The following is a 26,520-nucleotide window of genomic DNA, read 5'->3' as shown; positions in this document are numbered from 1 at the left end:
GCCTGACTTTGCCTTCCTGTCCAGCCGCGGTCCGCTCGGGTCCGTGGTGCACGCTATGACGTGGTCTGTGATTTAATTATCTGCTTGCTTTCGGCAGGCCTGTGTGTCATGATTGCAGCCTCCATATACACAGACCGGCGTGAAGACCTTCACAAGAACAACCCGGGATGGTACTCCCTGACCCTGGACGGCAGCTACGGCTACTCCTTCATCCTGGCGTGGGTGGCCTTCGCCTTCACCTTCATCAGCGGCCTCATGTACCTGATCTTGAGGAAGCGCAAATAGAACCCGGGGAGCTAGGTCGCTTTTGCTGCAGTACAGAATCCACATTCAGATAACCGTTTTGTATATAATCCATTTTTTTTTGTGTGTGGTTTTTCTAGCAAACATATTGTTTCCTTTAAAAGCCAAAAGAGAGAGAGAGAGAGAGAGAGAGAGAGAGAGAGAGAGAGAGAAGAGTGTTTTTGCATTCTTGAGATCAGAGAATTAGACTATGAAGGCTGGGATTCGGGACTCCTGTCCATCTGAAAGTCTCAACGGCGGCGGCACAAAGCCCAAAATTCAGCAATACTCAAATCCATAAAGGTTCAGCAGGATGTTTCTTAACCGTGGGGGTGTGATGTGATGGGACAGGAGACCAAGAACACCAGGTCTCGGGGGACATCGTTCCATAGGTTTTGAGCCATGCCGAGCCCCCCCGCCCTGTCTCAGCTCAGCCCTCCCTCCCCATTCTGTCTGTGTGAGTGTTGGAGGTAGGGTGAGGGAGTCCAGGGGAGGGGTGAAGCCTCCTCAGATGTTTAGCTAAGTTCCATGTGAGAAACAGGTGTAGTAGGCCCTGCTTTACTGTCTATCCAGACCAGAGCCTCAACCCTCCTGTAATGGGCTGGTGGCCAGAGGGTGCCACCCACCTTTGCTGACAGTGTCACTTGCTTCCTATTTGCCTTGGGGAAGGCGATCTTCAGCCTGGGGTCAGATTTGGGCTCACCCTGAGGCCAAGAACCTCAGCATGTGATCCCCAGCAGATGCAGTAGGATGCGGACTGGCAGGGGGCCCCTCCCTAGACCTATGGAATCAGAGCCTTAAGGATGGGGCCTGGGCACCTGCATTTCTGACAAGCTCCTTTGGGATGTGCAGGTGCAGTGAAGCCGAGGACCTCGGCCCCAGGGCCAGGCGAGTGGAGCTGTCTCCTAAATGTTAAAGGTCTTGTCGTGGGGAGATGACGAGGTGCCGGCCGCCCCTGGCCTCCATCAGCTCTCGGCCTTCATGGCTGCTCACAGGTGGGCCATTCCAATGGCAGGCGGGCCCTGTGTCCAGACAGCCCAGGGGTGCTGAAGGCCCATCTTCTCCTGCCCTGCCTTCTAAGGCTGGCCGGCCTCTGCAATCCCCCATTCCTAGAGCCTCCATGGACCCACCTGCCATTCATTCGCCAGCATACATCACGGAGGGCTTGGTGCCTGCTGGGCACAGGGGCTGCCGCGTGGGGACAGTCTCTGTCCTCGGGGCCTCACCATCCTGCGGCGGAGGTAGATTGAAAATGTAGGGAAGGTAATCACACGCTGCAAGGAAAGCTGCAGAGGACACACCGCAGGTTCAAACGAGAGCATTTCTAAGTGAAACGCTCACTTAGATGGGCTAAAATACCGCTGCCACCAGCCCCTCAGAGTGCCTTCGCTGGGCCATGGTGTCTGGGTCACACCCAGAGAACACTTCCCTGGAGGGTCTGGGGGTCCTGATGGCAAACGAAGCCGTGAGAAGCTTCCAGATTGCCGTGACTCTCAAGCTGCAGCGTGGACCGTGCCACTTGGGGACGTGCTTTGGCAGGGTCTGGGTGAAGAGCGCTCCAGGCGATTCTGAGACTGTCCTGTGGAACGTGGCCATGGGGAGTTTGTCCTTAGGCGTGAAAGCACCTGTGAGTGTGTGGCAAGGCAGGTGGCCCCGGAGTACCTGTGGAAGAAGCTCTTTGCCCCTCACTGCCTATTAGCCTCTTAAGTTTTGAGCGCGCTGCTGGGGACATGTGGCTGGGGCCGCGGGTGGACCTGATGGCCACGCCTCTGCGCTGACGCTACGTGAGTGCTTCTGCTGAGTGCACCTGACCTTCTGCTAAGTGTAGTGATGCTCTGTCATCAGCCTGGTTCCCGTGGAGCTGGGAGGATGTCTGGTTTGAATGGTTTCAGGGCCGCCGTGGACACCAGGGCAAGATCAGGTTTTCTCTCCATCCACCCATCCATTCACTCATTCGTGCATGCATTTTCAACAGAGTATTAAATGCTTGTTATGTGCCAGGCACTGTGTGAGGCTCTCAACACACGGGGCAGGCAAATTCAGATATGCTCTCTGAGACAGGGCCCCCTCCTCATGGAGAGGTCACCAGCACGGTGGAAGGTGACACAGGGACAGGGACGGGACACATTGCCACCTCCTGTCTCCATGGAAAACTCTTTTAAGTCCTGTTGTGGGTAGGAGTGTGGGTCACACCCCTGGGGTTTGCAAGATGCTATCTGAGCCTCAAGGAGGAAGGTGGGCCTGAGTGCCCCAGGGCTTTCCACCCAGGTGGCTCTTCCAGATTTCTCTTGTAGCCACACTGGAAACAAAAATGCTCAGAGCCAGAAATCTGGAAAGCCTACTCTCTAGGTAGTGTGTGAACATCCTTCCCCAAAATTTGAGGGGTCCGTGAGCATCCAAAACGACCCCAGGGGTTTTCCTGGCTGGTCACCACTACCATGTAGCATTCAGTGTCCACACCCATCTGTGACACCAAGGTTTTGTGAAACGTGAGAGCAACTTTCCATCCCCCACGGGTGTGACATGCCTTCGGGGAAGCAAGGAAGAGGTGATGGTGGGAGGAGGAAACTGTCCAAACTTCTTATCTGTAGGCAGAACCAGCCCTCACTCAGTGCTTATTATCAGTGACTCAAGAACAACCCCAATGAAGAAAATTAGCTGAGACATCCAGGAAGCAAATATTAGGACCAAATGTGTTACCCGTAACAATTGTATTTGAAGGAACTGTAGTTTGCGCATTTTAGAACATTTTTATAAAGTACTGTACTTCTTTCGTGGAGGGGCTATGGATGGAGACAGACTAACTTGTTTTGTTATTTGCATTAAAATGACTTTGGGTCTCTGTTGAGATGAGTTTGTAGGATTGATTTGTTGCTCTGAGTGAATGTGTATATTCATACGTGAATACAGGAAAGTTGGCGACGTCCCCCCACCCCCATGCTCTCTGCTGTAGGTTGTGAGCCTGAGCGCATCGGAGTCCCCTGATGCTCTGTATTTACTGATGATGCAGAAACTGTGACCCCCAAGCCCATACATACACACACTAAACACAGTAGCTGGAAGGTTGATAGTAGCTGTGGCTTCATTTAAAATCTGCCTGAGCGGGGAATCAACTCGCTAATAGTTGAAAGGTTATTTATAATACAGCAGACTAGACAGTTTTGTGTACTGCGGGGAGTAGTGGTTTGGGGGAAATGTGAGGGAATGGCCTAGAGGCTAAATCTGAATCTTGGTTTGGGGGCAAAATGTGACTTTGGTTAGATATGTTCTATTTCACGTGCCTTTCAAATAGTTTATTTCCTATATTTTATATACTGTGAAACTGTACATGGCAAATAAAGTTTGGAACCAAATGGCCCAGAGCAACAGACTCCAGTGTTCCAACTGTGCCAGCATCCAGTGTAGACTGCCACCGTTTTGAGTGGCAGGGCACCACGTGATTTCTCATCAAGATAATCGTGCGGTTTTTATAGCGAGCAACTGATGTTTGAGAGTTCCTCACAGGACAGCTTCCACCCCTTTGCCTCTCATGGAACCAGCTTCCTGGAAGAATGACCTGCAGTTGTTCAGGACTCCCTGTTTGGTTAGCAATCTGCTGGTGCCGTCTTAAAATTCTTAGTGATATTGAACCAATGGCTTCACATTTTCTATTTGCAGGGTCCCTGAAAATCATATAGCCTTCTTCTCCAGTTTGCTTAATGAAGACTTCTGCTTTAAAGGGTTGGGCGATGATGAAAATCAGACTATCTTTACAGCACACTCTGCTAAAGAATGAAAAATTCAGCAGAAAGAAAGAGATGATAGATACATTGGTAGGTAGGTAGATAGGTAGATAGATGATAGATAGGATGGGTAGGTAGGTTGGATAGATAGAAGATAGAATGGATAGGTAGATAGCTAGGATAGGATAGGCAGGTAGATAGGATGGATAGATTGATGATGATGATAGGTAGAGATAGATAGATAGATAGATAGATAGATAGATAGATAGATGATAGATAGGATGGATAGGTAGATAGGATGGACAGACAGGATGGATGGATAGATAGGATGGATAGATAGGATGGATAGATAGAAGATAGAATGGATAGGTAGATTAGATAGGATGGGTAGACAGGATAGATAGATAGATAGATAAGATGGATAGGTGGGTAGATAGGATGGATGGATAGATAGGATAGATAGAAGATAGATGATAGATGATAGATAGATAGATAGATAGATAGATAGATAGATAGATAGATAGATAATAGGATGGTTAGGTAGATAGGATGGACAGACAGGATGGATGGATAGATAGATGATAGATGAAGAGAGACAGAGTGAGATCTTGAATTTTTAGTGAAGGAATGCCAAATATGGAGAACCTGCGTTCACTTGTCTCTACGTAGGAGTTGCAAACTAAAAACCTCCAAGGCTTACTTACTGTCTGTATTCTTTGTGTTTCTAGGGTCTTTTCATGGTCAGTTTGGTTTGGTTTTTGGTCCATGTGGAAGATAGATGGTGGGCACCCCAGAGAACTCAATTTTATATATTTCTTCCACTTGGAAGGAAGCGTGCCACTCATTCATTCACCAAGTATTGGTGGCCTAGCATGATTCATCCTGGAGAATACTCCCTGCGTGCTTGAGAAGAAAGTATATTCCACTGCTCTCGGAGGGAACGTTCCATAGATGTTGTCTGGTCCATTTGGTCTAAAGTCTAGCTCAAACCCAATGTTTCCTTATTGATTTTCTGCCTGGATGATCTATCCATTGCTGACGGTGGGGTACTAAAGTCTGCTACTATTACTGTATCCCTCCCTTTGGATCTGTTACTTGGATCTGTTACTATTGCTTGATATCTAGGTGTTCTGATGTTGCAGTAATGATGGTGCACTAATATTTCTGCTAAAGGGGTCAATTCATCATGAGGGTATTATAAATATTTATTCACCAAGTATTTGTGTATGTATTATGGCATAAGTGTTGTGCTGGGTGTTTGGTACTTAGTCCCTGCCATTGTCTAGACTTATCTTAGTTCCCAATATAAAAAAAACAAACAAACAACAAAAAACAGAAGTGAAAAGAGGAATACTTGGTGACACATGAAAATTACATGAAATTCAAATCTCAGCGTCCATCTATAAGGTTTTATTGGAGCTTGGCTGTTTTGTTTAGATATCATGCAGGCTGATTTCAGGCTACATAGGGAGGGTTACCACAGAACACGCACAGCCTGCAGCCTGTAATACTATCTGGCCTGTTACAGAAAATGTTTGCCATTCCCTGGTCTAATCAAATGAGAAGGGTACTGTCTTTTTTCGTGTGTGTCTCTTTTTAGGAACAAGAAGAGTTTTCTTAGAATCCTTTGGCAAACTCTTCCCAGTGCCTGAGGATTCCGATTTTCATGCTTAACCCAAACACTGGGAGAGGTAATTAAAATGACTACGACTGGTGTTGACCTCTTAGCTGGGCATTAGAGTCTCTCAGTGAGGGATATACTTATCAACCACACTCCTAGAGAAGAGAAGAGGCCACCAACAGGGTCTGCCACAGTCTGTCCCTGGGCTGCCCAACGTCTACACAAAACTTCATAAGAATTTTTAAGATTCTTATATATTCATAAAGTGAACTAACCCCTTTCCAAGAGGTACACACCCTGACGCCAAAATCAGTTAGTACTTCCAGCTCCAGAATCATTTGGTGACATGGATTATCCTGTGTCAGATCCAGATGTGGCTCCTCATGGCCCAGTGACCTGTGACAAAAAGCTAAGTCCTATACACCCAACGCAGCAACACGTAATGGGGGAAAAGGAACAGAATCCCTGTAAGAGATGATCCCCTTTGGAAAATGGATGAGCAGAAGGAGAATCCATGCCCAGTGGCCAAAGTTCCTTGTCAGTTGCAAGTACCACTCCCTGGTGGAGAGTGAGGTCAGTGGTTGGTCAGTTCATGGCCTTTGATTCCACTCAGGGGGACCATCTCCCGGGCACAGCCCTCCAAGGCCATACCCAAGATGGGCAGTGGAGACGAGCCCCTTCTTCCTTTCTGTGGACATGAGGCCCAGTGTCTCAGAAGTGCCTCAGGGGAGGACAGTCATGGGATGTCTTTGGTCACAGATAAGGTTCCTTTGGCCATAAGGCCAATGGTGCATCCATCTGATGGGCGAAGCCTGGGTCATGTGACCATGCCCTCGCTGCAAGGGAGGCTGGCAACTAGTTAGTGGGCAAGTCAGCCAGAGATAGTACCTGGATCTTTTCTTTTTTCAAACAACAAGCATTTATTATCACACAGGTTTTTTTGTTTTGTTTTAGATCTTATTCATTTATTCATGAGAGACACAGAGAGAGATGCAGAGACAGAAGCAGAGGGAGCCCGATGTGGAACTCGATTCCCTGATCCCAGGATCACGACCTGAGCTGAAGGCAGGTGCTCACCCACTGAGCCACACAGGTGCTCCTGTCGCACAGGTTTTGATAGGAATCCAGGCGCAGCATAGGTGGATGGTTCTGTCTTATGGTCTCTTATGAGATGGGCCTAATCTTTGAGCTCGAGAATTGCTGTCTCCTAGTGTCATGGCTCTATGTCTTGAGGCAATAACTTCAAGCTGTCATAGTCCAAGCTATGTCCCTGGGCTTGTCCCTCTGGTGGAAAAGGCTAGGACCTGGCGCATCTTTTCTAGTTGTCTCGTCCATTCCACTCCGCTTTCTGCCTCCACACCACTGATCTGTATAGTTTAGAGCACAGTTTGGCACATGACAGGCTCGCTGGCCAATAGCCTGCTTTTTAATGGCCCAGGAGATAAGAATGGTGTTTTGTTTTTATTTTTTATTATAAAGATTTTATTTGTTCATTCATGAGAGACAGAGACAGAGGCAGAGGCAGAGGAAGAAGCAGGCTCCATGCAGGGAGCCCGACGTGGGACTCGATCCTGGGACTGTGGGCTCATGACTGGAGCCAAAGGTAGATGCTCAACCTCTGAGCCACCCAGGTGTCCTGCTTTTTTGTTTTTAAAGAGTTGCAAAAAAATGTGAAGAAGAAACAAACAAAGGCTTTATGTGGCCTGTAACATCTGAGCTCTTTACCGTCTGGCCCTTACGGGCCAAGCGCACCAATTCCTGGCTTAGAATTTGAGTCGCCCATCCCCACAAACCTCTGAATCCCTGGACTTATCAGTTTAGATTGTTAAGACTTCAGGCAGAAAGAATCTCAGTGATGCCCTATTGTCTTCCACTTTTGCCACTCAAGGAGCCACCTGTGGCTCAAGATTGACTTTTTCTCGAAGGAGCTTAGTGAAGACTCTAGGAAGCTGAACGTGGCAGCAGCTAGATATGTTTCCACAACAGTTTAAACCAGTGTCAAACATCTGATCCATGGGCCCAATCCGGCCCACCACCTGATTTTGTAAGCAAAATGATCTTGGCAACCAGCCACACACACACCAGCTGACACACCGTTCGCGGCCGCTTTCAAAGGCAGAGGTGAGTGGCTGCCAAAGAGACCATACTGAACCCTAAGCCTGATGCAGTGACTATCTGGCCCTTTACAGGAAAGCTTGCCGAGCTTTCGTGTCCAACAAATGTCTTGCAAAGATCATGCAAGGGCCACCGCATCCCAGCCTGGAATAACAGGTCCTCGTGGCCCTGCCCCCTCGACTGGCCAATTGCACACTAGAGTGTCTGTTGCTCGTAGCGTCCAAATTTTGTATCTTTCCTCTTCTTCGTTGCAAGCAACAGTGACTGGCTGACTTCCGCAGAACAGGAATTCAGTAACAGGAAATCGGGTGGGGCAGAGGCTAGGAAGTAGGCAGCCAAGTCCCTGTTGATTGCCTCACATTCTTCCACAGAACAGTTTGGTAAGGAATTCACCGCCGGCGCCGCAAGGTGGTCCTTTGTGCTGGGAACTTGATCTTGTGCAGCCCATTGCTCCGACGGAAGGCAACAGTCCGTGCCATCCCTACTCCTTCGGAGGCCGAGCCTGGCAAGGTGCATCCATCTGATGGGCGAAGCCTGGGTCGTGTGACCACGCCCTCGCTGCAAAGGAGGCTGGCAACTAGTTAGTGGGCATTTTCAGCGTTGGTGGTGGGAGGTAAGGTTGCAACCTGCCAAGACTCAGGAGGAAGGGATTTCCCCAACAGAGGACGGAAGTTCAAGTGCTGGGCAGTCGAACCCAATGGCAACTGCCGTCTACATCCTATCAGAATCCCATTCCCTGCTAACCCACAGCTGAGCTCATGCTTCCCAGCTTTACTGACCCATCTCTCGCCCATTACTCTGCTTACAGGCACTGATAGCCTGCACTATTATTTACTGGACATTTTTCTTTAAAGCAATTATTTCTTTACAGAAATACGTTTATTCAGAGGGAAACTCTAAGGTAAGTTGAAAATCGGCATCAGGTGCCCTAAGTGACCTAGATACGATTTAAAACAAGAATGCGATTAAGAGTATAGTACAAACTGTCGTCCAGTGGAGGTTTTGACCTGAGGACTGGTCCTTCCCCAAGAAAGGAGGCTAGGAAAAGACGGGAAGGTGTTAAAATATGATCAGGACCATAGCTGCCTGACGTAACTAGAAAGCTAACAAGAGAACAGAGAAGGCAGTGGCCTCCCTCCGTGGGGGTGTTTGCAGGTGCTACCTAGATTCGTTGGGTACCACTTGGGGTATTTGCCTCATAACAACAGTATAAAAAAAGCATAAGCCAACGTCCTCGCTGGCTGAAGGGGATTCACACAGGCCTGCAGCTCCTCCCTACCGGACTGCCTGAGCCTGCTCTTTCTGAACCTCTTTCAAGCTGGCCTCGTAATACATCCCAATCCAACGGGAGATGAGACGTAGGCATTTGGGTTTAGCCACACCTGGGTGTGTGATCGGACGCTGCCAGCCTCCACGGAAGCCCGCACGCCCCGTACTCTCACCCCCCCTTGCCCACAAGCCCCACTCGAGCTTCTGGAGCGGCAGTGACCCAGGAGGGCCCTTGTGTGGAACCACACGGCCGGCAGGAGCGGCCGCTCTGCCAGGGGTCTGGAGTGCACTAATTACAGAGCGTGTCTGGCTTTTTAAGGAGCTGAGGTTTCTGACTCATTGCCCCGGGGAGCAGGAGCTAGGATTTGGCTTTTCTGATCACTGCATTTCTTGCTCCCACCCAAGGCCATGGCCTAGGACTTCTGCAACCAACCAAACCCTGCCTGGGAGGCCAGGCTGGGCCACATGAAGGAACATGAAGTACATATTGATATGCGTGTCCTAGTGTTTACCTCCAAATGTAAAATTAAAACTCCTCTGACTTATGTACATCGGTCTGACCCCTTAAAAGGATGGTTTGCCAACGGTGACCATCTGAAGAACCTGGAAGTCACTTCATGGGCCCCAGAAGCAGACAGGCCCAGGTTCCAGTCCAACTCAGCAGTTAGTCACAGAGAGGCCTTGCCAAGCTATTAGACTCTGCAGACCTCATGGCCTAATCTGCAAAATGGGGTAATGCTTGGTCCCTCTGGTCTCCCATTCGGCCGATTCGTGTTGAGCGAATCGGGCACCACACACTGGGGCAGGCATGGAGACTCAGGGATGTACCAGACATCCCACGCGCTCATGGAGCTTTCATTGCAGCGGGGAGCAGACGACAAGCAAGGTGAACAAAATTACAAATTGGAGTGCAATCTGTGGACATGGAAATGGTGTGACAGGAAGATAGCAACTCAGGGCAGGTGAGGACTTGTTGCTAACATGACGTTGATGCCAAGACCTGTGTTAGGAGAGCTGAGGGCAGATGGGATGGGGCCACAGGACCAGCTGTTTCGCAGGGTTGTGGGCATTCAGGGCACATGCAAGACAATGTGGCACCATGCAGAGGATGCTAAGTACCCGCAGAGACACCCAGAAAGAACTCTGGTTTGCACAACACCTTCACATGAATTGTATCATTACATTTGATTCTCATGACAGCCCGTCAGGTAGAGAGGCCTCAATTTATTGGTGGGCGAGTGACAAGAGGAGCAGGGAAGTACAGCAAGGAGACTAAGCCATTTCCTTTGGTCTCTTTTCTTCCCAGAGCCACCTCCTTTGACGGATGGTGGACACCTGCAAGATGGGAGTGGATGTGCTAGCTACAGCTGCATAACAAGCAGCCACAATGCACGCTGGCACACACCAGCGAGTGTTCATTGTTCACAGGTCCAGGCTCAGCTGGGGGTTGGCTGGGCGTGCCCCCAAGTCTGGGGGTTGGCTGATGAGGACTGGTCTTGTCTGAGATGGCTGGGGCACTCAACCTTGTCCCACAGATCCCTCGTCCTGGATCAGACTGACCCAGGCATAGACTCACAGTGATGGGGGAGATGCAGGAGAGCAAGCGGAAACATATATGTTCTCTTAGGCTTGGGACTGGGATACCACTTCCGCTGCCTTTTCTTGGCCAAGCCGGCTACAGATCTCTCCTAGGTGCAAGGGAGGGGAAACCGACACTCTTCTTCAGTGATAGGACCACACAGTCACCTCAGGGGATGGGGGTGAGAAGGTGAGGGTGGGAGGGAGCCACGTATTGAGGCCGTTAATGCAATCCGTTAGTGCAGACTTCAGGGCCATAAAATAGAGAAAAGTGTGTGTGTGTGTGTGTGGCAATGGAACCATCTAGAACACACACCATTTAGGGAATCCTCACGAAAATGCAGATTCCAGACCTGTTACATCTCAAAGGGACTAACCCAGGATCTGAATTTTAGGACTTTCAGGTTCTTCAGATGGTCACCGTTGGCAAACCATCCTTTTAAGGGGTCAGACCGATGTACATAAGTCAGAGGAGTTTTAATTTTACATTTGGAGGTAAACACCAGGACACGCATATCATTATGTACTCCACCCCTCCAAAAAATATGTATCCAAAAATTATCCAGCACCCCAGGCACTTGCTCCGTGGACTCCGGGAGGCCAAGAGGCCAGAAAGTGGACGAGCCGGTGACACTATCACCCCCTAGGGGTGCAGTGTGGACACACAACATAGCAACGAAGCTCCTCCTCCCCGTAGCGAAGCTAAGGTTCTTTCACATACAGTTTAGCCAAACCCAACACAGCTGATGGAAGCTGACGCGAGTTGATCCCTATTACCATGCAGTTCGATCTATGCGACCAGAGCATTGCTTTGTACCGATTTTCATTAGCTTAATTAATTAATGTTTAGCCATGCGACCTCTGTACTCTTGTTGACAGTTGGTAGAGTATTACAGCCTCGAGACAGATTTGCAGTTTACAGCCGAGTGTCAGTACAGAAGTTACCTTTTTTTTTTTTTTTAAGGGAAGGAAAGACCATCGTAGCTGCTGGTCTCTGCCTCACTACTATTGCCTTTTCTCCCCCTCAAAGATTTTATTTATTTATTCATGAGAGACACACACATAGAGAGAGAGAGAGAGACACACAGGCAGAGGGAGAAGCAGGCTCCCTGCAGGGAGCCTGATGCAGGACTCGATCCCAGGACCCTGGGATCACGCCCTAGGGCAAAGGCAGATGCTCCACCGCTGAGCCACCCAGGCGCCCCCAGAAGTTACCATCCTTCCATGAGACAAGAGTATCTTCAGCACAAAACTACTTTGAAGCCATTTTAACTACTTACATTATGGGGGAGCCCTGGTGGCTCAGCGGTTTAGCGCCGCCTTCAGCCGGGGTGTGATCTTAGAGACCTGGGATCGAGTCCCACGTCGGGCTCCCTGCATGGGGCCTGCTTCTCCCTCTGCCTGTGTCTCTGCCTCTCTCTCCTTCTGTGTCTCTCATGAATGAATAAATAAAATCTTAAAAATAAATAAATAAGTAAATAAATACTTACATTATGAAAAGCACCTGTCAATGTGTCCTTTCAAAATTCGTCCTTGTAAGAGCTCCCGAGTCCATACTGAAGCTTCTCAGCATTGGCGCAATGGACTTTGGGGACCAGATCGTGCTCTGTTGTGGGGACTGCCTTCTGCGTACCTGGCACTCAGCGGCAGCCCTAGCTTCCCCCCATCAGATGCCAGTAGACACCCCCACCACCACCCACAAATTGTGGCAGCAAGAAAAGTCCCCTGGGGAGCGGAGGCCAAACTGCCGCCAGTTGGGAGCCCCTGCTGTAGGGTTTTTAATACCAGGAAATATGGTGCCTGGCGATCCTGGGGACGCTGCCAGGGTGAGGACGCTGCTAGAAACTGCTCTGAGGGTGGCTGGCCCCATGCAGCTCGCACCGTCGCGGGAGAACAGGGCAGAGCCAATGACAGCCTTGCCCCACTGTGGCCCTGGGCTTGTCTGAACACACGGGAGGACAGCACGGGATGTTCCTGGTCCCCAAGCTCAAACTGCACATTTGCTCAATATTTGTCATCCAGTGGAACAAACAGAGGCGGGAGGAGCCAGGAGGAAATTGCTCCTCCGTGTTTGCAGAGGGATAATAGCGTCATTTCACCAGGAGCTTGGACACAGGCGAGGAAAGAGAGGGGTGACCTGCCCTTGGCACAGGGTCACCTTCAATAATAGATTTTTTTTTCTTTTCCCCCAGAAGGAGAAGTTAAGTTGCCAGGATGTGCTGCCACCTCGGCCAGGAGGGAATGGTGGCTGAGTGAGCTGCGGGAGCCAGAGCCCGGCCAGAAGGGCGGCCGCCTTTCTTGTCTGACCCCGAGTGTTGACGGGGGACAGGAGTGTTAACAGGGGCCACTATGCCTCTATGCTCTTAGCTTTGCTTTTTTTTTTAAGTTTTATTTTTTTTAAAGATTTTATTTATTTGAGAGAGAGAGACCATGAGCGGGGTGAGGAGCAGAGGGAGAAGCAAGCTCTGTTCTGAGCAGGGAGCCCGACGTGGGGCTTGATCCCAGGACCCCGGGATCATGACCTGAGCTGAAGGCAGATGCTCACCCGATGGAGCCACCTGGGTGCCCCACTACGTTTGCTTTTTTCTGAAGCCCACCCTTCATCTTTGTCATCCTATGGCATCCTGGGACTTTTGTCCAGAAAAAAGGATCCTGTGAAGCCCCCCAGACCTTTTCAGAATGAGGTGTGGCACCCAGATCAAGGGGAATTACCTCTGTAGGACCCAGGAGACTGGCCTCACCGGGCTAAGGACCCTGCTGAGCTGGCCGTCTCCATGCAAATCTGGTCCCAGTGGTTCCCGTGCTGTGTGCCCCACAGCCAACGGCTGGATTTCTCTGGGCCTCTGCGTCCTGGAAAATGGGACTGGCTGTGGCATACTTGCTGGGGGCATACAGTCAGTGCTCAATGAGGGCCGTTAATCTCTTCTTCTTGTCAAGGGCACCTACCAAGTAAGTGGCAGATTCAAGGCTTGGGATTAGATGTGCTGACCCCGCATCCCGGATTCCTAACCTTGGCACGTGCTGGAGCCCCTGGGGGTGCTCCTGGAGCCCAGATCCCACAGAGGTGCTCATTTACTGGGCTGGGGAGCAGCCTGGGTGGGGCGGTTGTTAAGGTTCTCCAGGTGATGCTAACGGGTAGCGGGTAGCCGGGGGCGGAGAACCTGTGATGGGGCCGCCTTGTAACTCAGGTGCGATCGAATAAGTCAGGACCCTAGAGTATTTGACCTTCTGTGACTGGCTAACTTCACTTAGCATAACGTCGTCCGGTCCGTCCACAATGTTGCTCGTCACCGGATTACTTCTTCTTTACGCCTAATCCTCCATTGTATGTACACACCATCTTTTCTTAATCCACTCAGTGTTTCTTAATCCACTCAGTGTTCTTAAACACTCAGTGTTTTTTTTTTTTAAAGATTCCATTTATTTATTCATGAGAGACACACACAGAGAGAGAGAGAGAGAGAGGCAGGGACACAGGCAGAGGGAGAAGCAGGCTCCATGCAGGGAGCCTGACGTGGGACTCGATCCCTGGATCCCAGGGTAGGTGCTCAACCGCTGAGCCACCCAGGCGTCCCCACTACGCGTTGTTGATGGGGACTCAGTTTGTCACCACCTCTAGATAGCACTTCACCAGGTACCTCAAATAGACTCACAGGAACAGAAAGTAGGATGTGGTTGCCAGCAGCTGGGGAAGCGAGAGGGGAAGCTGCGGTTCCAGGGGACAGAGGTTCACTCATGCAGCTTTGAAAAAGTTCTAGAAATCCCATATACATCATAGTGTTTATGGGGAATGATAGTGGACAGTCAAGACCTTAAGAGGCTGTTTTATTTTTCATCACAATTAAAACACCACCACAGTGTCCAACGGGTGGTTCAGAGAAGTGCTGAAGGCTCCAGAGGGGAGTGAGCCCCCAAAGAGCAGGGCCGCATCCAGGGGGGCTTCCTGGAGGAGGTGGGGGCTCAGCTGACCTTGGGGATGGAAGCTCTGGGAGCTTCCCAGGGGTGGGGGGGCGCTGACACAGCACCCAGATGCATGTTGAGGGGGTGATGGCTCAGTGCCCCCTGCCAGCCCCCACCATGCTCGGCCTGTCTCCTGGCCCTGGCGGGCAAGATGGGGCAAGACATGTGACCAGCCGCATGGTGCTGGCAGCTCCGCCGATTTCAAGTCGGCGGGTGCTGAGCTTGGGGTCCCGGCCCCCCCCCCCAGGCTGAGCCTGACCCTGGGCGGTGGGGCCCGGGAATCTGCTACTTAACAAGCTCTGGGGACCCCAGGGAAGGCGGCAGGGGGCCGGCACCGGGAGTGCTTCTGGGGAGGTCTGGGCCTGCCAGCCCCCCACCTCCTTTCCTCTCCGCCACTCCCCGCTCCGTCTCACTGGGTGCCATCAGGTCACATCAGGTCGAAGGTGGCTTGGAGGCACAGTGACCCGACAGGAGTGTAGCCCAGCCAAGACTGATAAATTAAAAATGAAAAGGGAACCTCCCCTCCCACACATGGCCTGTTGATTGTCTGGATACTTATTGATTTTTTTTTTTTTTGGCTCATACACGGTCCCGCTTGCTTTGGTAACAACACCCCGGAATTCCTTTTGGAGAATCGTCTCTCCCTCCCTGTGGGCAATCTGACGGGCAGGTCACTTAGGGGTCTTGCGGCATGTGAGGCCAATCAGCGTTTCTTTTGTAGACCCTCCTCGGCTCGGTGAGGGTGGAAAAGCCTGTTGGCGTTTACCTCCTGGAGCAGGTGCATCTCATGTGTGCCCCATTCTGAGTCTGCCCTACTCTACACCACAGTTATGTGACCCTCCTTCCATCCCTCTCTAAACCCCACTCCTTAAATTCTGGTCTGTTTGGCAACTCTGAAGGCCTCTCTCTCTGTGTATCTGAGTGTCGCTGCAAAGTTCTGGAAAGCTTCGTCTTGTCCTGGGAAAGGGGAAGAGCTGAGGTGGGGATGAGAATGGGAGTCACTGCTGCGCCATGCACCTGCCCCACTCAACGCAGTCCACCAGCGAAGCTTCCCATCTTCATGGCGGTCAACACAGGCAACGCTGCCTCTAGAGTCTTACAGAGGTGAGTCTTCCACTTGTGCTGGGTTCTGCTTAGAGATAGTGATTTAATCTGCATCATTTGACTCCCATGTGACAAAAGTGCGGAAGAAGGAAGGGTTGGGGGAAGGTGATAAAATCCACCTGCAACGGCTTTTTTTTTTTAAAAGAAAAAAGAAACAGATTTTATTTATTTATAATGAGACAAAGAGAGAGGCAGGGACACAGGCAGAGGGAGAAGCAGGCTCCCTGCGGGAAGCCCGATGCGGGACTCGATCCTAGGACCCCGGGATCACGTCCTGGGCCCAAGGCAGATGCTCAACCGCTGAGCCACCCAGGTGCCCCCCACCCCAAAGGCTTTGTGTCTAAGTAGAACTGAAGTTCTGAAATTGAGAACAGTCAGGGAAGGGCTTTTGAAAAGCTGACTTCTGTGACAATTCCAGTTGCAATTTGTGAGTTAAATTCAAAATTGAAATCGAGATTGCCAGCAAGCATTTTTCCCCTGCCCTTCTTGGCTTTGTTTGCTTGGGATTGGTCCAATAATCAAATTAACATGGGACAGATTAACAGGAGAAAAATAAATTGAATTAGTACATACCAGAGCCCCACAAAGACAGGGAGACCCAAGGACAAGCCAGGCAACTGAGGCTCGCCTGTCATTTTGAGCCAACGAATGAGACAAGGTCCTGGGGCTTCAAAGTGGGGGAGAGGGCCCTCACAGGGCAAGGAGAGCAAATGCTTGGTAATTAGCCGAAACGAAATTTTGCCGTATGGACAGGTCATTTCAAATTAAAAAGTTATCTCTTGGTAATGGCTCTCTTTCTGGGTCAGACCCCCTACCTGAATTAGGTAGTTTGAGGCAGAGGTAAAAGTTTTTCTTGAGTTGGCTGGGTCTTGATTGCCTTCAGCTCAAAATGGTCCCCGTGCCAAAGTGGCACATTTTGGGGGACCCTTGTTCTGAGCCCCTTCAGAATCCATGTTGTATCTAGGTGTTAGCTAAAAGACCGGCCACACTGGCACCATATTTCAAGTATATTAGTAGCGTTATTACAATGGGTTTCAACGCTTCAAGAAAAAAGGTTTAATTCCAATTTCAGAAAGATGGGGAAGAGGCGTACTGCCACCTGGTGGCTATTTTTCCAAATTGTGTGATGAGGCCTTTTAGGGAAGAGATTGGTGACCCTGAATGTAGTAGTGAAACGCAAACATCCCAATGCTCTCAAGCAGTCGGCTCTTGACCTGGGATACCGACGTCTCTCTAGAGTCAACAAAAATCTCAATTATGAGCCAGAACAATTTGGTTTGGTCCGATAAAAGTTATTTTTGTAAAAGCAGATATTCCCCCCCAAAGAAGAGGAACGATTCCAAGCGATTCCCTCCGCGGTCATTCTACATTTCCCTCTGCCGAGTTATTTTTCCTGGAGGAAGGACGGTGTGCATCTTTACTCTGGCCTCCTCAGTGGCCTCAGGGCAGAGTAACTGGATCCTGAGGTCGGCTTGGTACATGCATTGAGGGTTTTCTAGAAACCCTCTTGAGTCTCCCGCCCCTGGACGGGACTTCCATGACCCCAGGCCGGCTGCTGTCCTGTTGTTCAGCACATTGCAACAGGCTTGCAGTTAGTCACCCTGGTCCCCTGGTCTACCCACCACTCCCACCCATTCTCCAGTTTACCTTCTACACGGCAACCAGAGTGATCTCAACTTCATCTGATCCTCTTACCAGCTTGTTTGAAGTCTTCATTGTTGGCTCTCCATCACTCCCAAGATAACGACCCAGATTCTTTTTTTTTTTTTTAGTTTTAATTTTAACTCCAGTATAGTTAACAGCGTTATATTAGTTTCAGGTGTACAATATAGATTCAACACTTCCATCCATCACCTGGTGCTCATCACCGCTCCTTCATCCCCATCACCTGTTTCCCCCATCCCCCACCCCCACCCCTGGGGTAACCATCAGTGTGCTCTCCATAGTGAAGAGTCTATTTCTTGATTTGTCTCTTTTTTTTCCTTTGTCCATGTGTCAGTTAAATCATACATGAGTGCAATATGATTTCCTATGGTATTTGTCTTTCTCAGACGGACTTGTTTTGCTTAGCATTGTACTCTCTAGCTCCATCCGTGTCATTGCACCTGGCAAGGTTTCATTCCTTTTTATGGCTGAATAATATTCTGTTGTATATTTACACCACATCTTCATCCATTCATCAATCGATGGACACCTGGGCTGCTTCCAAGGTTTGGCTATTGTAAATAATGCTGCTATAGTATAGAGGTTCCTCAAAAAGTTAAGAATGGAACCACCTATGATCCAGTCATTGCACTACTGGGTATTTACCCAAAAAATACAAACACAAATTCAAAGGGATGCGTGCACCCCTATGTTTATAGCAGCATTTATTTATAATAATGGCCCAGCTTCCTAACATGGGACTGCCGGGCTCTAACAGTGTCTCAGGTGCTGTTGCTGCCTCATAAACAAGCCCCAAACTTAGAGGCTTAAAATAACTTTTGTTTTGCTTAGTTGTGTGGGTCAGGAATTTGAATGGGGCTCAGCTGAGCTGCTTGTCTGACCCACATGACTTCAGCGGGGGCATCTGAAACCCAGCTTCTGCTTCAAAGACGGCTTCCTCACTCGTGGGGCTGCCCCCCTGCCACCGTGTGTGACATCTCGTCCTCCAGGGTCGCATGGCATAAGCTACTAGCAGCAAGGTGATCATAGGGTGGCTGCACTTCTTAGACGGTGGCTGGCTTCCAAGAAGCAGGGAGTGGAAGCTGCCAGGCCAGCTCCAAGAGCTGCCACAGCATCGTTTCCACTGTGGCCAAAGCAGTCACAGACCTGCCTGGGGTCAAGGGGCTGGAGAGACAGACTACCCCGCTAGCTGGGGGAGAGGCAAGGCCGCACTGCAGCAGACCAGGTGGCCTGGGAGGTACTCCACACTCTGCTGTCCATGTCACGCTCACCTCCTTAGGCCTCGCTCAATGATCCTAAACCACCTGCTTCTTGCACCTTTTCTTCTCTGAGCTCTTAACCTGGTGAGCTCTACCCGTTTTGCAGATCTCGGCTCAATCAGGATTTCCGGACCCCAACATGGACTCTAAGAGCTGTCTCCTTTTTATTTTGAAAAGTTTCAACCTACAGGAGTGTTGCAAGAATAACATGACACCCATACACCTTCCACTTAGATTCACCAGCTATTAACACTGTGGTTTTATTTGCTCTCATCTTTCTGTGTGTATTTTTGAACCATTTGTTAGTTGCCGTCAAGGCACGGAGTTAAGTGTCCATCATTTAACACGGACACAGCACTATTATCTATATAGCCTATAATTTGGGACTTTGCCAGTTGTCCAAATACTGTCCTCTGCAGCTGTTTTTCTGAATCCAGAACCCACCATGAATCATGCACTGCATTTCATTAGCCCACGGGATCCCCTCTTACGCCCAAATCCTCTTCCATCAAAGGACTTTCCAGAGTGTGGGTTAGACCCCTTGACCTGGCACAAACCCTTCCAGCAGACGTACTCTGTCTTGCGCCCTCTCCTCCTTCAGGCCTAAGGGCCGCCCCCTCCGAGAAGCTCTCCCTGACTAGCTTGTCTCACGTAGCCTCACCACCACGCTCCCCTGTATCTCTCTGCTCCTTTTCCTCAAGGACCACATTGTGCCACTGTCTGAAAATCTTGTTTACTTTTACTTGGTAATGTCCTTAGGTCCGTTCCTAAAGGGCAGGGACAGTAGCTACTCGTTTGCCATGTTGGCCCCCGGCCTTGTGTCTGGCGTAAGGCAACTGTTCAACAATTCCTTGATGAATGAATACATGAATATTTCACTGGGAAAATTTAATGAACTGGTGAAAACAATTTTGGGTTCGCTGAGCTTCATGTTCCAAACCTTTACCATGTCATAAACCTCTTGGCACAACTGCTAAGAAATTCTCCTTGGTGTCGGGCTGCTCCCCAGCCTACCCAAGCCTGGCCTCTCTGTTCGGCTCTAAGGAATAACCTGTGCGCATAAATTTCCAAACTGGTTTTATACAGAGCTCGTTTGGGCTGAAACAAGGTCCCAAATCCTACTGCTGAACTACCCCAGTATCTGTGCTTGCCACTCATGGCAAGAGTGTGTGAGCAAAAGGCAGGGTCCCTAGCTATGGGACAACTTCTTTTTCATGGACAGAGCAGCACAGTTCACCCAACGGGAGCTGACCTCAAGTTCTGGTGGTGACTAGGTTCATTTGCAGACAGGCCAGAAAATATCCTGTGGCCCCGAGTAGTTACCCCCATGTGTGGCTTCCACCCTCTCTGCCGTGTCTGCACCCTTTCTTCAAGGCACTCTGGACGTCAGGCCCACAAATCACTCCCATCATCAGGTGCGCCCCCAAACTATTTCCTTACATCCAAAGAGTTAAAACTCTATGCTGCAAAAATCAACTATCCTCTGCCCCTTGTGTTATCCTAAGTCCATTCCATCCTGCCTGTCCAACTGCATGCACCGGATCCCCCCCAAACCCAGTGGAAAAGAATTGGGTTGGAAAATAGTTTTAATTAACTAAGGCTTGAGTACAGAAATATTATCTTCACAGATCAGACATTATTTCCCTCCATCAAAGAAGGAAAAAGAACTTCCAGATGTGTCCTTGCCCCACAAGGGCTGAGACACATCTGGCTGGTGACCGCATCTATAGCGGTGTCCCTTGAGACTGATTCAACTTGCTGCAATCATTATAGAAGCCGAAGTGCCAGAAATTCAGAGATTAACACTTTTATATACAACCCATTATCACAAATCCAGAAGGTAGAGTAAAACTGAACTTTAAAAAAAAAAAAAAAAAAGGTCCTCTAATGCAGCTCTAAAATCCAATCAGTTGCTATCTTTCAGCCTCATAGATTTTTTGTTAGGGGATACACGCAGCTACTTGATATTTCTATCCATGCTGAAGGAAATCCAAACACACCCCAAATATGCTGCTCTGGCGTAAGGGTTGTGGTGAGCTGAAGGCCACTGAGAAACAGCAGGCACAGAAGACCTCTTTGCTTTCCCTCTTCCTGCCTAGAATCAGGGCAGACATTCCGCTTTGTACTATGTAACTGTACTACGTACTCGGTCATTCCTGTCCTGAGGCTGGCTCTCTTCTGGTGCCACTGCAAGGTTAAAGGTTGAGAATCTTGCTCCTACACTCTCCACAAGGCAGGAAAGATGAATGCTTTTTGAGCCCCCAGCTCTAAGATGCTTGCTACCAGCCCTCCTCACTCAACTTATTGTGAAAGCTCTTGCTGAAGACCTGTGTGCCCGACGTTCCAGATTTGCTGGTTGCAGATGTATTCTCACTTTGGTGACACACGCTCAAATCTTGCTTATGGTGTCAAGTTTTTGGGCGTCGCTGAGCATGTACATGAATGTCTAGTCTGCGCTAACCCAAGAGTGCAATGATCCCCTAAATGAAGCCTTGTCCTGTGCCACAGGATGACACCACCATTGCTCTGAGCCTGAAACAAGACCTCACAGGGGGTCAGCTCAGAATCTGGACTTTCCAGTTGTAATGTTTTTAGAAGACGGACACAGGAGACTGAAAAATAATAGCTTTATTTATGACTGAAGATGTGAAGACATTTACAAAATGCCAAAGAAAACCATTCCTTATTCAATTTTTGAAATCTCAAGAGCCTCTGAGGACTGAACTCCGTATCAGGGAAGAACACCTCTTGCGAACAGACTATTCTTCATACCAACAGTCATGTTTGTTTTCTCAACATCCCACCAGGCCTCGACGCACACTTATCCAGTCTGCTTGCTCGCTGGGTCTCTTAGGAGGCTTGTGCTAGCCACAGCTTCACTACAGTGCCCTCAGACAGAGGTGTGCACGGGATGCATCTATTGGGGTCCCTTCGCGTTACTTTCTCCGAGTACTGATGGCAGCCAGGAGATGAACAGCCAGTAGCATGGAAGAACCAACAAATTAAGGCCTTAAACCTAGGGCAGACAACTCCATTTTCTGGAGCTGAAACAGTGGGCTGGAGAATGCTTTTACAAGAGATCCTCCATGTTCTGTGTACACAGCACACACTGTTGGACTAATTTTATTATATACCTAAATATACAAACTGATTTAGGAGAAAACCTCCAGACTCTTTCCCCATGGGATTGACATAGCCAAAAAGGAAAAATAAGGGAGAGAGCAAATTAATAGCCCTTAGATTTCAAACAGAGTAAGACAGTTTTGTAAGATCTTGGTCAGATGCACGTCAGGGCTGATCCTGCCTCAGTAAAGAGCAGATTTTTTTTTTTTTTACTAACCTACACTGACCACAAAAGCAAGTCGCCAACAGTGGATTGCTGGCAGAGGAAATTGTGGCTGCTTATATCCTAAGGCTTCGATATAAGTAAGCAGCAGCCCACAGTGACCAGTGGTATTGTACGTGGCACAGCTCAGTGACACAGGTGCATGGTAGTGTATCTTTCAGAACATATCCATTGGAAGTACTTACTGAATGCAAATCAGAAATTCATGAAAGGAAAGGCCATTTACAACATAGGGAAGACGACTGTCCCCATACAAAGGGTTCACAATCTGAATTGACCTTTTAAGATGGCAAATAGTGTTAGAGAACACTGTAAACCAACAAATCAAATAGGAAAAAAACAAAGCGATGTAGTACAATATATAATTACTGGAGACTTTTCCCTTCTAGGTAAGATTTTCAGAAAACCCTGGGATAGATTTTATATCACAAAATGGTCCATATCGCCCAAAAATGTCTTTTGACTGGACAGTAAAATAGTATTTGCTGGAAGCCAAAAATTGAGATAAAGTACAGGCCATTGGGAGTGGCAAAGCTTTAATTTCTCCAATTTTCTTCCAAATCAACTTATGATTGGGGTTCTCATGACAGAGAAAGAGGTGATAGCTTTCCACTGGAGCACACTTGGGATTGATTTTGCTGATGTTCCAAGTCAGGGCAATGCCCTTGGGTCTCAGCACCCGTTTCACTTTGAGCTCGGGCTTCTGGGGAGGAAGTGTGTCTCGGATTTTGTCTACCAGTTCAGGCAGGAGTGGTGGTGGCTCTGGGAGAGGTGGCAAGTGCTCAAAGGACTCAACAACCTAGGAAACACATTTGTAAAGTTTAGCAAGCTGAACTGGCCGGTTTTGATTAAAGGGCTTGACTGCAGTTCTAAATATATTTCCTAGTCTCTGATCCATTTATTGAAATCATAAGAACAAAAGGATGCTTCATGAATATGTGGGGCTGGATCCAGTCTTTTCAAGCATAAGCTGCTTATGATTGGCATTAAGATTTCTACACTCTGGAATATCACAAATCCAGAAAGGGTTAGGTCCCAGACACTCTGGACAAATATTCCATCTCATTCCCTAAAAGTGATCAAACACTGTGCTAATTTGCATGAAAAGTGTGAGTGTACAAGAACACCCCATCACCCCTCCACCCTCATCAACAATGGCTAACTACTCTTATAAATATTTTGTTGGGGGCAGCCCTGGTGGCTCAGCGGTTTAGCGCTTCCTGCAGCCGAGGGTGTGATCCTGGAGACCCGGGATCGAGTCCCACGTCAGGCTCCCTGCATGAAGCCTGCTTCTCCCTCTGCTGGTGTCTCTGCCTCTCTCCCTCCTCTTTGTGTATTCTCACGAATAAATAAATAAAATCTTTAAAAAAACATTTTGTTGTGTTAAAATATATGTGTGTGTGTGTGTGTGTGTGTGTGTATAGTTTTAGCTTCTAGTTTCTGGAAAATTAAATTATTTTGATTGCATAAATAAGTAGATGCACAAAAACACATTTTCAAAAAGCACAAGCTGAAATGTGACCCAAATGTTTCTGCGTAAGTAAAATGGGTACTTCCACTCAATGTAGAATGAATATCCCTTAATAGAGCATTTCATATCAGTACCTGGGCTGCATTTTGTGCCACTTGGGTTGTCTCTTTTGCAATCAGAGCAGCTTTTGTAAGTGACTCCAGGGTGGATACTGAACTTTCTGTGAACACAAGGTTTGAGAAGTAAAATTTATCATCGATAATCAATTCCATAGCCTTTAAGCAAAACCAGCTTACATCTTAGGTGGTAACTGAATGTGAACTAAAATTACAAAACTGTGAAATAAGATAATTAACTTTTGATAAAAGTTCAAGACCCAAAGGTGCCAAATATAGAGAATTTCCCTTTAATATGACAGAAATTCCCCTCTTAAGATAAACACCTAAGTCTTTATTTAACCTGGAACTAGGAAAAGTTATACATGGGAGAGGGACCCTTGCTCAGCGTTCTTAGAGGTGCCTTATGCTCTCTTAGGTCAACAGGATGTTTGTAAACACAGAGCCATTTACAATCCAATATAAATATGTGACACACGCAAGTCCTGGGAATCCAAACTAAATATCAGGCAGTCTGAGGGTTAAAGGAAACTCTGCTGCTGCGGCTATGTTAGCCTGGAGGGAATCAGATATACAGCTGACCCTTGAACAACATAAGGCTTGAACTGTGTGGATCCACTTATACATGGATGTTTTTCATTTCACTAAATTCAGTACAGTACTGTAAATCTATTTTCTCTTCCTTGTGATTTTAAGAACATTTTTTTCTCTAGCTTACTTTATTGTGAGAAAACAGTATATAATCCATACAGCATACAAAATAGGTGTTAATTGACGTTTATGTCATTGGTAAAGTTTCTGGTCAACAGTGGCTGTCAGTAGTTAAGTTTTGAGGGAGTTAATAGTTATACGCAGATTTTCAACTGCATGTGGGGTCAGTGACCCTAACCCCACGTTGCTCAGGGTCAAATGTAAATTGTGGTCAAGCGTAAACTGTGGACTGTGGTAAGAGAGAGAGGAGGAAGGAGGGGCAAACAGGTCAATGGAAGAGAGATGGTGAGGGGAAGAAAGGAAAGGGAAAAATAGAGAAACTGTAGGCATCAGGGAGAGAAAGAAGGTTTAAGTAGGTGTTAGAATTATCTAAAACAACTGGGGAGAGGCTATATGGGTGGTGGTTAAGAAACAGGATCTCCTGTTGGGAAGTAGTTAGGCCAGGAAGCTAAAAACTTCACAAGTTTGAATGCGTCTAATAAGCGTCAAAACCATTTTGATCCACTATGTGCACAATGATATAACCGTTGAATAGACATTCTCAATCTCTCCAAACAAAATTTTTTTAATTTATATTTTTCTTGTGACTAACAAGGATAATCCAGATTCTTCATTGTGTTTCAAAGTTAATTCATTAGTCAATTTATCTACTGGTGTAAAGAACCTTTGTATGAGTTGTAAAGACCTCTCAGTTTTAATTATGAGTCTGTAACAGGGTCCCTAACTAGTTAATGCAACTAGAGCTAGACCCGTGAGATCATAACCGGAAGGTGGCGGAAGGACACAGAGGATGTCCAGAGAATGATACTCAAAACATTCTAACAAATAGAACCCCCTCTAACTAACATTCCTTCTTCCAAGGTGGTAAGTCAACTGGTCTTTAAAATAGGGCCGGATAGAAACACAACTTCAGGATGGTAAGAAGAGACAACACAGAACTTTGGTCCCAAACCTGCTCCTGTTTATACCCTGTGCCATCAGCACCCACACCTTCTAAGCACTCTCTAGCTTTTACCCTCATCTATAAACAAATGAGTAAGGATTACTTCAGTCCTTGGAATTCTTGAAGCAGCAGCAGCCAGTAGCCCATTATATAAAGATTACTCTTTAAGCTGCTAGGTGAGAACTGTGACCTCTGGTTGCAACTTAACCTTCTGATGTTTGACCTTCCAGATCCTCTGCCGCATGGATATGCTCATGTACATGTACACACACACACACAAGCATATGTAAATACTTATAATATAAAAATAGTTTTAAAAATTTGGGTTTTTAATGAACCATTCAGATATAATTTACATATAATAAAAATGTATTCATTTTAAATGTGTGATTCCTTGAGTTTTGACAAATGTGGCCTTGTGAAGCCATCACCAAAATCAGGACACAATGTTTTCATCAGACCCCAAGCTGTTCAGGATCCCTTCTCAGGGGATCTCTCTCACTCTGGCCCCGTGAAACCACAGGTTTGCTGTCACTATGGACTAGATTTGACTTTTCTATAAAATTTAATAAAAATCAAATCGCGCAGTACAGAGAATTCTTTGGCCCAACGTAACGTTTCTGAGATTCATCCATGTTGCATATAAAAACATCTTGTTCATTGTTTTTAAAGTGAGCTCCATGCCTAGTGTGGGGCTCAAACTCACAACCTGGAGATCAAGAGGCATGTGCTCCACCAATGGAGCCAGCCAGGTACCCCGTATTGTGTTGTGGACTGTTGAGTAGTATTGGCTGTACAGATAGATATGCCACAACCCATTTATCCATTTATCTGCTGGTGGACATTTGCGCTGCTTCCAGTTCGGGACAATTTTGACTAAGTTGTGTAGGAGTCTGTGTAGATATAGGTTTTCATTTCTCAGGTAAATACCTACGACTAACACTGTCACACTGTCACAATATAGTTAATATTTGGAGGAACTGCTCAGCCACTTAAAGGGGTTTTACCATTTCACATTCCTCCCACAAAAGCCTAAGAGTTCCAGGTTGCTCCACATCCTGCCAACACTTTGTGTATTTCAGTTTTCATTTTCATCATTGTACTAGATAAGCTGTGGCATCTCACATGGTCTCCATTTCCCTGGTGAGTAACGATGATGAGGATAATGTCTTCTTGTGGCTTGTGCCATTCCCCCCATCTTCTACAGTGAAGTATCCTTTACCTGCTTTGGGTTTAATTTGTTCTTTTTTCCCCCTAGCATCTTAAGAGAGAAGCTTAGATTGCCCATGTGGGGCTTGATCTCATAACCATGAGATCATGACCTGAGTTGGCCAAGAGTTGGACATCAACCAACTGCA

At 47.9% G+C, this 26,520-nt stretch overlaps 2 protein-coding genes and 1 long non-coding RNA gene across 4 annotated transcripts in view; 1 reads left to right on the top strand and 2 right to left on the bottom strand.

Annotated features, from left to right (window-relative positions):
• The window catches only part of EMP2 (epithelial membrane protein 2), a 33,631-nt gene extending 30,501 nt beyond the window's left edge, over positions 1-3,130 (top strand). The window contains exon 5 of the mRNA XM_055340265.1: positions 98-3,130. Coding sequence (XP_055196240.1) covers positions 98-285 — 188 coding nt within the window. The 3' untranslated portion in view covers positions 286-3,130. The remainder of the gene's footprint in view (positions 1-97) is intronic.
• LOC129519600 (uncharacterized) lies at positions 2,547-14,556 on the bottom strand. The gene is made up of 2 exons (XR_008666421.1): positions 12,078-14,556; positions 2,547-8,298 (listed from the first exon to the last, which is right to left on the bottom strand). It is a non-coding gene; the product is annotated as an uncharacterized LOC129519600 (long non-coding RNA).
• A 6,629-nt stretch (positions 14,557-21,185) lies between these two features.
• The window catches only part of ATF7IP2 (activating transcription factor 7 interacting protein 2), a 52,478-nt gene continuing 47,143 nt past the window's right edge, over positions 21,186-26,520 (bottom strand). For both annotated transcript variants that reach the window (XM_055340263.1, XM_055340264.1), the window contains 2 exons: positions 23,527-23,612; positions 21,186-22,720 (listed from right to left, as the gene is read on the bottom strand). In XM_055340263.1, coding sequence (XP_055196238.1) covers positions 22,307-22,720; positions 23,527-23,612 — 500 coding nt within the window. In that variant the 3' untranslated portion in view covers positions 21,186-22,306. The remainder of the gene's footprint in view (positions 22,721-23,526; positions 23,613-26,520) is intronic.

This window comes from Nyctereutes procyonoides, unplaced genomic scaffold (assembly GCF_905146905.1).
Source record: "Nyctereutes procyonoides isolate TBG_1078 unplaced genomic scaffold, NYPRO_anot_genome, whole genome shotgun sequence".
In the NCBI taxonomy this organism is placed as follows: domain Eukaryota; kingdom Metazoa; phylum Chordata; class Mammalia; order Carnivora; family Canidae; genus Nyctereutes; species Nyctereutes procyonoides.
This window is presented reverse-complemented; position numbering and strand designations above follow the sequence as displayed.